Below are 11299 nucleotides of genomic sequence, written 5' to 3' on the forward strand. Positions count from 1 at the left end.
GGAGGTATCATACTCTTGCAGAAGGCCTTACCAACTTACTGTTCTCTCTGTATGTGTGTAAAAGTACCACCAAGTTGCAGCCAACTTATGGCAACCCCAGCAAGGAGTTTTCAAAGTGAGAAGCAGAGGTGGTTTGCCATCGCTTTCCTCCGCAGAGTCTTTCTTGGTGGTCTCCTGTCCAAGTACTAACCCTGCTTAGATTCTGAGAACTGACACAATCAGGCTATACCATGCCACCTTCCCTCCCAATGTATCACTACCATTCTTAAATTCATTTATTTCACAGACATTATACATGTCTATATCTTTATTTGTACAGCACACATCTTGATCCGACATGTAAAGATAAGTGTGCCTAATTGGGATCAGGATGAGAGTTCAGCCTTGCACTGCCCTTACCAGCAAGAGCTTTTCTAAAACTCAGGGAGAAGGTGCAGATGGCAGGCACCACAACATGACATGGGAAGAAGCAGGGAAGACCCTGCTAGCTAGCTAGCAGCAGCAGCTGAGTAAAGATCTGTCTGAATCTGTTTCTCCTTTGCTCACAGGCACTAAGCGTTTATATCCCACTTTTCTCCCCGATGGGGTTATAGTGGCTTACATCATTCTCTCCGACCCTGCTAGCTAGCTAGCAGCAGCAGCAGCAGCAGAGTAAAGATCTGTCTGAATCACACGTACTAAACGTTTATACCCCACTTTTCTCCCCGATGGGGTTATAGCGGCTTACATCATTCTCCCCCCCTTCCATTTTATCCTCACAACAGCCTTGTGAGGTAAGTTAGGCTGAGGGAGAGTGGCTGGGCCAAGGTCACCCAGCAAGATTCTGTGGCAGAGTGAGGATCTGAGCTTCAGTATCCCCAGAGCCTACTCCAGCACTCTGATCACTACATCATGTTGACCTGGGCTTGTGCCAGTGGAAGCCACAGGGCTCTCGGCCTGAGGTTCTTACTTTAAATCTGCACGGAAGATCTGCTAGCAGGGAGAAAGACCTGCTCTGCATTCCAAAGACTTCCCCCCTCCTGTTTTGTATAGTAAACCACTTTGGGTCCCCTTTTGGGAGAAAAATGGGATATAAATAAATAATTTTCCCCTTCTCAGAGCACCACCACTATAGGTTCCTTGTTTGGTTTAAAGATAGATGCACCCTAAAACCTCCCTTTCAACACTACCACCAGGGACAGAGCATTCAACCTTCCTGCTATATATGCATGGCGCCACATCCTACTGTGCTGGCTGACTGGCTTGTGCAAAACTGTAAGAACAGATTGCAGAGCAACTTAGCTTGCATGTAATCTTTTGTGAACATCCGCTAGAGTGTGAATGTGATGGCTTACAGTGCCAGGAGCAGAAAAGAGAAAGCAACAGTCATGGAACCAGAAGTGTCAGACATAATTTTATTCCAGGAGTTGCCAGGAAGAGCTTCTACTTTATGGCTCATAACTCTGGCTAGGACCTTCAAATCTAGAACTGGGGCACCAAGCAGCAACCAAACAGAAGGTGCCCACAGCCCCTGTACTCACTCATTGCCAATAGAGAAACACTAGACCAAGCACACATGGCATTGGCCCATGGCCTTTGGGGTGGCTGGGCCCAAGAGTCTGGCCTCTGTTGAGTTTGTGTGTCATACAATACAAGTCATTACTTAGCTTGCATGTAATCTTTTGTGAACATCCGCTAGAGTGTGAATGTGATGGCTTACAGTGCCAGGAGCAGAAAAGAGAAAGCAACAGTCATGGAACCAGAAGTGTCAGACATAATTTTATTCCAGGAGTTGCCAGGAAGAGCTTCTACTTTATGGCTCATAACTCTGGCTAGGACCTTCAAATCTAGAACTGGGGCACCAAGCAGCAACCAAACAGAAGGTGCCCACAGCCCCTGTACTCACTCATTGCCAATCGAGAAACACTAGACCAAGCAGACATGGCATTGGCCTTTGGGGTGGCTGAGCCCAAGAGTCTGGCCTTTGTGGAGTTTGTGTGTCATACAATACAAGTCATTTCCAATACAAGGCACACACAATCAGGTCACATTTGGAGCTTTAAAATCAGGCATAGTATGAAGACAAGCCAGGTGGAGAGAGAACAAAATTGTTTAGGGCAGGCAGGACTCATGCCGAGGTGGGTTTGCTGTCAATTTCTCCTCCTTTGTACAACAGGCCAACTGTCAAGCTATGAAAGGACAGGGTGGTACAGCCCCATATACACATTCCTCATTGGTTTTCCCCAGCAGGTGTTATCAACGGTGGCCAGAGTCTATGCGCATTCCACAGTAACAAATATTCCATCCTGAAAGGTAGTGCCAATGTGAGCACGAGAGAGAGAGGACATAGCAGGAAAGCATCCTGCCCTCCAAGACAGAAGGCAACAGCCTATGTGGAAGGGCTAAAAGTGCCAGATGTGATGCTGGAACTTTATGCCATGCATGGCAACAGTCTGCAAAACCCTAATGGTTACAGAAAGGGTTACAGTGCCTATGTGTGTTTTGTGTGTGTAAAGTGCTGTCAAGTTGCAGCTGACTTATGGCGACCCCGTAGGTTACAAGAGCAAATTTCTTCGCCTGGCTGATAAGCCCCTTGGTTTAACAACTTCCTGTACCGGATCCTTTGGGCACACAATGCAGTGTGGCCTATCCAAACTTGTGCAGTCCCAGCACAGGGCCTCTCCCATATAGTCTGTTCAGATCTTTGAGGACTCAACTCTCTCAATCCAAGGTGACTCCGAGTTGATACCTCTGGATTCAGCTTGGAGCTGCCGGAATTCACTGAGCTGCCTTTCCAGGGCCTGGTTCCGGTGATACATCTCCATGTAGCTGGCCTGAATCTCCCGCTGATAGCGCAGAACTTTCTCCTTCTCCTGTTGCCAGGTTTTTCGCTCCTGCTCAAAGTTTGCAGCTTGCAGCTGAGCCTGGTGCCTCTCCCGCAGCAGCTCTGCCCATAGCCACTCTGGGCCTTCTGCACTCTCCCCCTGCATTCCCCTGCATTTGGAGTCATCCGTTTCACACCCCAAAAAGTCCTGGCATGCTTGCACTGAGGAGTCCCTTGGAGGAAGGGGGGAACCGTGCTCTGACAAGGCTTGGAAAGAGTCCCCCAAATGCACCAGTTGTGAGTCCTTGACTTGCAACTCTGTCCGGGCCTCCCGCAGCTGGGACTTCAAGCTGAAGATCTCACCTAGCTTTTGGGTCATCTCCTCCTGGGTATCTCGGATTTGCTGTTTGAGCAATGAAATCTCCGCAGTCTTCTGACAAACCTGCCAAAAGATTACATGCAAAGTGAGAATCAGGGAGTACACTACAGAGGGAGAACTGATGATCCACTGAAGCAGCAAAAGTTGGGAAGCTAAGATATTTCCAAACACCAGAGTTGTGGCCACACTGTAGTCAATGAAACAACAATTAGAATTCTTAGAAAAGAAGAGAGATGGGGAAAAGGCTCAGAGGGGATTATGAACATACTCAGGGAGACTTTGGTATGACTGCATTTGAAACCTGGCTCCTTAACTGGGTAAGCCATGTGCAGCAGCCCCCAGTCACTTTCCCAGTTACCTAATTGAGCTAATTAGCTAAAGCTAATCTGCTTCACAAAGACACATGGGAGTTCGTTATCACTGGCACCCTGGCTGCACTCTTAGATGGGGGCAGTTTGAACATCAGCAGTCCCATGCATAACCTCAAGGACTCCGTGGAGAGGCAGAATATAACAGTATTTCACGTTTAGGAGAAATCCACAAAATGCAAAGCAGTTATTTCACAGAAAATTCTCAACTCTGTATCTTTTGCTATTCATCTTTAGGTTGGGAATCTTCAAAGACAGAAGTATGTTTTAATATAAGCATACACGTTATTTGTAACATTCCCACATGGACCTACTAAGACATTTTAAAAGCTTCTCAAACTCTAATAACCTCAAACATTCCTGGAAGGCAAAAGGGGTCCATTTCCCTAATAAAAATCAAACCAATGGGGCAGACTGTCTATGAAAGTATGTTTTGTGTTCCTATGAAACATTTCCTACACTACATGACATATATAGAGGAACTGAGAATTTTCTGTTAAAGGATTCTGCATCTCATTGGTTTTGTTTTTGGTTCCCCACACCCCCACTCCTTTTTGCTTGCAGAAGGCACCAACAGCCAGAGTCACAATGGAGAAGGACTAATTCGGGGTGGGGTGCCGCTCCCTTTACAAACCCTCTTCATCCTCACCTCCCACTTGGTCTCCTCCAGCTTGGGACTGAGACGCTCTGCCTGCTGCTGCCGTTGCCTCAGTTCTTCACACTGACTCTGTTGGAGCTCCAGCTCTTCTTGCAGCCGCTTCTTCTCCTGCTGCACCTTATAGAGCTGCAGCTGAAGGGCTCGCTGGCTGCGCTGGGCCTGTTGTGTTACTTGCTGCAACTTGGCCACGTACATCTGCTTCAGTTCCTCCAGCTCCTCCATCCACAATCGCTGTTTGTCTTCAAACATCTATGCAAATAAAAAAAGAAAATCATGGAGGAGAAATGGAGGTCAGCCTCAAGTGAGAGAGCTCTCCCACCCCATAAAGCACACGCCTTCCATGGAAGGCAAATCCACTTCTCTCAGGAAAGGGCTGTTGGGTATCTTCTTCTGTGCGCTGAAGGTCCTAGGCCAGTGATGGCGAACCTTTTAGAGACTGAGTGCCCAAACTGCAACCCAAAACCCACTTATTTATCGCAAAGTGCCAACACAGCAATTTAACCTGAATACTGAGGTTTTACTTTAGAAAAAACCAACGCATACATTAACTTAAGATGATCCAAACAAAGTAAGGAAAGCAATCCCAAATGCTTTCATTTACTTAAAATTATTTGGCAGAGAATTCGACACTTTAATGATGGTCTGGGCCTGGCTGGGGCGATGGCACGCGTGCCCACAGAGAAGGGCTCTGAGTGCCACCTCTCGCACCCGTGCCATAGGTTCGCCACCACTGTCCTAGGCTTAATCCACGGCATCCTTAAACAGCAGTACTTTAGACAGGACTAGGGCAGAAGTACTATGGCTTGTTTCAGAACAAGGGAGCTACTTATAAGTAGCCCGATTATATATGTATGATAGATGTCTGCATGCCTGTTTAAAATGGGAAAGGAGCAGCTTTATAATATTCATGTGAAGTTACTGCCCAGCTGTTCAAGGGTGGAGGAATAAAACACAGCCCAAGATCACCGCAGGGGGAAAAATTATCAACTGTCAAATTAAACCCAGGACCACAGCTCATATCTACAGGGATTTCATGGTCTGCCAGTTGTCCTTTGACAGAGAGAAGGCACACACTTGTGGCAGCAGTAGTTCGGGATATAGTCCCAGACTACAACCTGCACAGTTCTTTCCTTCACCTGATTGTATTCCTCATATTAGCAAAAAAAGAGGGTTTTTAAATCAAAACAGAAAGGGCGATGAAGCATCATTAACCAGTGTTGTAGAATGGTTAGCGATTTGGACTAGGACCTGGGAGATCCAAGTTCAAACCTCCAGTCATGAAACCCATTTGGTAACTTTGAGCCAGTCACCTCTCAGCCTCACCTACAAGGGAGGGAGAACCATATATGCTGCCCTGAGCTCCTTGGCAGAAGAGGAGGATAAACACTAACAGATAGATGGGTAAATTGAAAGAACGTAGGGAATATGAAAACTAAGATCATGGCATCCGGCCCCATCTCTCCTTGGCAAATAGAAGGGGAAGTCGTGGAAGTAGTGACAGACTTCACGCTCCTGGGATCCCAGATCACCGCAGACTGTGACAGCAGCCATGAAATTAAAAGACGCCTGCTCCTTGGGAGGAAAGCGATGGCGAACCTCAACAGCATGATAAAAAGTAGAGACATCACCCTGCCAACAAAAGTCCGCATGGTCAAAGCAATGGTATTCCCAGTAGTCATGTATGGCTGCGAGAGTTGGACTATAAGGAAGGCCGAGCGCCGAAGAATAGATTCTTTTGAACTATGGTGCTGGAGAAGACTCTTGAGAGTCCCTTGGACTGCGAGAAGATCAAATCAGTCAATCCTAAAAGAAATCAACCCTGACGGTTCCCTGGAAGGCCAGATAATGAAACTGAAGCTCAAATACTTTGGCCACCAAATGAGAAGGGAGCACTCACTGGAGCAGAAGACCCTGATGCTGGGAAAGATTGAAGGTCAAAGAAGACGGGGACGGCAAAGGATGAGATGGTTAGACAGTGTCACTGATGCAACGAACATGAAACTGAGCAAACTTCAGAGGACGGCAGAAGACCGGAAGGCCTGGCGTGATCTGGTCCATGGGGTCGCGAAGAGTCGGACTCGACTGTGCGACTGAACAACAAAGGGAATATGAATTACCACTAGGCAATTGGGCTAAAATACTTTTCAAAATGCCTTTCCTTGTGGCCATACAAATTACTTATAGAGGTGTTCTGTGGGTAGACCAAATAGTAAGCATCTGTGAGTTAGTACCAAGTAGTAAACCTGTTTGGAAGGTTATTTTACAACCTGACCTTCCCTCATATAGATTTGCCAGCAATAGTACAGCAGACATAACACAAAACTACAGTATGGCCCTGAAAAAACACCATCAGTACAACACACACTGCTCTTCCATCTCACTTACACACAGTCGACCATAAACTACTCAGGGGAGTCATAAACATCTTCTCTTATGGAAATGCATTCCAGGACTCCATTGTGGATTATATAGCACAAGAAACTGAAAGTGGGTTTAAGGATTAGGCTAGCAGCAGTTGTTTGGGACAAAAAGCAGACTAAGCCCACAAATATTTTTACTGGAAATGTTTCCTGGAGTAGAAGGCAGACATGGAGGAGGAACCTGCCAACATTTTTACTAGCCCACCTGCCCACACATGTCCACGTCAGTAATTTGTGGTACACTGAAAGCCTGAAGAGAAAAAAACCACAACTCTTCCAAATCCACAAAGCTTCCCAGCTTGGTTGCCTTGGAGCGATTCTTATTCATCACAGGCAGACAGGCAAATGGCTATTTATAAGTCTGGAGAAGGGCAACCTGGATGAAAGTGATGGAAGTTAGGGATGGAGAGCTTTCGAAATGGAGGATAAAGCAGAGGCAAAATGGGGAACGGGGAACTCAGTGACCGCTGTGCTGGAATTTCACTCACCTGTGCAAAGGGGTCATTGTTCACATGTAAGTTCCTCGTAAGCTGGCGGAGTTCCATGCCCTTCTCACTCAGCCGGTCCTCAAGCTGCTTTACCACATCTTCCAGAGAGTACGTGGGCTCATAAGGAGGAGGTGGTTCCCCAGAACTCTGCAGCCGGCTCAAGCTCTTGCAGGACAATGGTGCTTTCTCTACAGCCAAAGGATCCCGCGGCCCACGTGACGCCCTGTCTAAGGAACCACCAATGTGATTGATGTGGCCTACCGAAGCACTAAACTGGTTTGGGGCTGGTTTGAAGCGAGGGTTGTATGTAGGAAAGCTTTGGATGGAATTGGTGCCCTCGTCCAGGCTGATGGTGTGCAGCAAATGGCTGCGCAGCGGGCCACGTTGCGAGGAGTTGCCAGTGCTGCTCTGTGTCAACAGTGTATGCAGACTCCCGTTGCTCTTTGACAGCTTCTGCCCTTTGGACGATGACAGTCCCTGCATGGACAACAAGTTCTTCCCAGACATGACCTTGAAGGCTGAGGGCCTGATCCGACACTGGAAAACACAAAAGCTATTAGCAAATGTCTCACCTTAGTGTCACTTAGCAGAGCAAGAAGGGGAGGAATCATAATGTTCTAGAGTTGGAAGGGGCCTTATGGGCCATCAGCTTCCCACTCAATGCAGGAGTTTTTAAGCAACAACCTTCCTGACAGATGGTTATCCATCATTTGCTTAAAAGACTTCCATTGTGGGAGAGCCAACTTATCCCCTAGTTCCATTGTAACATCACCCCTACCATTAGGAATTTTCTTCTAATGTTCAACTGAAATCTAACCTTCTGTAACTTAAACCCATTAGATTTAATGTTGTCCTCTGGAGCAGCGAAGAATGCATCTTTGTGATCTTCCATGTAACTGTCCTTCAGGTCAACATGTTCCTGCCACGTAGGCTGCAGGCCCCATCCCACCCTCTGAAGCAGTTTACCAGGAATAAGGCTGTAACGTTGGCCTACTCATCCCATGTCTCTTCCCTCCAACTTATATCAACCTCTTTCAGCTGTTGAAGTTAGCACACAACTTGCTCAAGCTGGGATGACCAGCTTCTCTGCCATGGGAGGCCTGGACACCAGGCTGCAGGCCCCACCCCACCCTCTGAAGCAGTTTACCAGGAATAATCCCATCTACAGAGTAAAGAAGCTGGAGGGCAGCCTCAACACAAAAAGAGAAGACATCCCAAAAGAAGTAGTTTCTCTCATGTTGAAAGGGTCAGAAGCTGTGCGTTGTGTGCTTGTGGCAACTTTAATACCGCTACTTCTTGCTGCCTAGCCAGCAGCACCACGACAGGTGCTGTTTTTAGCCAGGCAACCACCACCCCCGCCCTCCCAGTGCTGAATGCAGAGATGCCACAGAGTCCTCTGTATCACTGCAAAGGCCTGGGTAGTCTCTCTCTCTATTTCAGTGCCAGAGTGGCAGCTGGCCAGCTCACAAGTAGACCACAACTCTCGGGCACACTGCATTAAGTATGACTTGTACTACTTCCTCAGGACTTAACTCGGGAAGCAGTGATACACATACTAAACACAACATAGTGGAGTCACACATTGCTTCTGAGTCTGCCAGTCGGTCCTCAGTACTGGAATAGAGAAACAACCCTAGGGTCCACTGTGGTGATGCAGATGACTCTGGGACAGCTCTCCTGTCAGCACTAGGAAGACCAAGCGGCAACTAGCTTCAAAGTGACAGTTTGTACACAGCTACAGATTCAAGTGTTGGTTGCTGGGGCAGCAGCATGTGAAGGTCTACCTTTGGGCTACTACCAGGGGCTATGGCTGTGGGCCAGATATGCTGCAGGGTCTGTCAGCCCAGCCTCCTCTAAAGCAACCGTAGCTAGTTCATTTATTCTTTAGCTTTTCCCACTGCTCTAGTGCAATTCTAGGACACAGAACTGCTCCAGCAAACCAGCATCACACACTGCTGGACTTTCAGTGAAGCTAGAGGCTTTATGCTTTAACAAGCCATGAGCCCAGAAATGTTATGCAACTACTACATATTAGGGGTGTGCAAAAAAATAAATAAAATTCAGCCCATTCAGATTCGGCGGAATCGGGCAGAATCAATTTTGACTGGCAGTAAGACTCCCGCATGTCAGTTTCGTCAGTACCAGCAGATTGGGGAGTCTTTCAGCCAGCCGAATGTCAATTTCAGCCCTATTATATCCTATGGGCCATTGAAGTCAATGGCGAAAATATAGGGTATATTCTGGGGGCTGGAGGGGAGGAGGCTTTAGGGAGAGTCTCCAAACTCGCAGGGTAGCTGCTGGAGCCTCTCCCCAAGATAACAACCAAGTTTCAAGAGCATTGGACAAGGGGGTCCAATTCTACGGGGGGAGAGGCTGCAGCAGCTACACTGTGAGTTTTGGAGCCTCTCCCTCAAACCCCCTCCCCTCCAGCCCCCAGAATATACCTTATGTTTTCGCTATTGACTTCAATGGCCCATAGGATATAATGGGGCCGAATTGCCACTGAAATTCGATGGCAATTCGGCAGCAAGCCAATTCAGATCAGTGAATCAGCCTGCAGCAGCCCAAAAGGGGTCCGAATGGCCCATTTTCGGGGGTGCATTCAGTTCGGACGAACCGAATGCACATCCCTACTACATATAGAGCAATGGGGACATGGCAAAAATACACCTTTGTCCACATTTCTTCTCATCACTCTGTCAAGAGACGCTCCCTTCCTTACTATTTCCACACCACCATCTCCCTCACCTTATCAAAGCGTCCACGTTCAGGCAGAGAGCTCTTGGAAAAATCTGCCCCACGCTGGTTGTCCCGGAAATACCGTTCAGGAGACTGATTCTCCCGGTCACTCTCGTAATCCCGTTTAAAGCCTCCACCAGATGACTGGTGCTTCTTCTCAGCCCGAGTGTCTCTCTTTCCTCCATGTAAGTAGCCAAAGACTTCACGCTGTGACATTCCTTTCCGGAGCAATCCATCTGGCTGGCGCATCCCTCGCAGACTTCCTAGTGTAGCTGGTGAGAAGTCTTGCTTCTCCACTAGGCTGCCCACACTGCCCATGTTGTAGTCGTTGTCAGGCTCAGAGTCCAGAGAATAAGGTTCAGAGAGAGAACTGATAGGGACACAGGTCACATGAGAGGCCTGTGCTGTTGCCATGGAGATTTAGAGACAAGTGGAATTCCAGTGCTGTCAAAAGAAGTCAAATACACACTCACAAAAAAGGTTATTGATAACTTCTTCCCACTAGTCCCTGAGAAGATCCGGCTAAAAACCTGTCCCAATCAATTTCTGGCAGTGAAATTGTATCACTAGTCAATGCTGTCCACCATCTTCGGAAAACAGGCAGTCCTTCTCAACTTCAAGTCCTGACAGCTGAGATCACCAACATAAGGGCACTGTTATTCGAGTGCATGAAAGCTAACTTGGGGCCTTGCTTCTGAATCTTCCTCACCGTTTTTAGCCACTCAGCCAGAGCAGAATCCAAGTGCAAAAGATGTCTCACCCAGTAAAAGCAACTCCCAGCAGGGAGCTTCAATATGCCCAGCCCAGTTCCCCACAAAGGCCAACATAAGTTGTTCACTTCCCATGACCGGCTGGTTCCCATATCTATCTCCTCCCCCTGCTTCAGGCAACTGGGCAAGAAACCAAAATAAATGTATACTAGGACGCCAAGAAGGAGTTTAGCAGCTTCCAGACTAGCATTACTTGTACAACCGCTGGGTCCTCCCTGTTCAAGTCCCACAAAGGTCATTTCCTTGTCTTCAATCCCAAAACAGCTCTTGGGCTGCTCTAAATAGGGAGACAAAGTTTCTGTTCCTTGACATGGGCTCCAATGGTGGGTGATGACAATCACCAGCAACCTTTCCTAGCTCACTAAGCTTCTTGCAGTCAGGCTCATATGTAGTACTCTGCCACTGTTGTCTTTTGTGGTTGAACTGGCAAGTCAGAAGAGTTGGGCCTGACATTGGTAGTCATAACACGCAGGGCCAGCTCACTCACTAGGCGAACTAGGCATTCGCCTAGGGCGGGCAGGCCCTTAGGGCGCCAAAGTGCACCCCCCCACCAAATCCCCCCCGCCAAAAGCCCTGACTGGGTGACCGCCACCGCCTCTTTCTCCCCGAGTCCGGCAAGTGCACCCAGAAGCGCTGACTGCAAGTGCGGCGTCCTCTGCACCAACCCCCCCCCC

The 11299-nt window shown here is 48.0% G+C and overlaps 1 protein-coding gene across 1 annotated transcript in view; it reads right to left on the minus strand.

Annotated features, from left to right (window-relative positions):
• Window positions 1-1752: 1752 nt before the first annotated feature.
• N4BP3 (NEDD4 binding protein 3) overlaps window positions 1753-11299 on the minus strand; it is a 27736-nt gene continuing 18189 nt past the window's right edge. Inside the window, exons 2-5 of the mRNA XM_015412522.1 lie at window positions 9865-10299; window positions 7117-7653; window positions 4200-4457; window positions 1753-3245 (exon numbers count right to left, since the gene is read on the minus strand). Coding sequence (XP_015268008.1) covers window positions 2676-3245; window positions 4200-4457; window positions 7117-7653; window positions 9865-10269 — 1770 coding nt within the window. The 5' untranslated portion in view covers window positions 10270-10299 and the 3' untranslated portion in view covers window positions 1753-2675. The remainder of the gene's footprint in view (window positions 3246-4199; window positions 4458-7116; window positions 7654-9864; window positions 10300-11299) is intronic.

This window comes from Gekko japonicus, unplaced genomic scaffold (assembly GCF_001447785.1).
Source record: "Gekko japonicus isolate JY-2015 unplaced genomic scaffold, Gekko_japonicus_V1.1 scaffold100, whole genome shotgun sequence".
Taxonomy (NCBI): Eukaryota; Metazoa; Chordata; class Lepidosauria; order Squamata; family Gekkonidae; genus Gekko; species Gekko japonicus.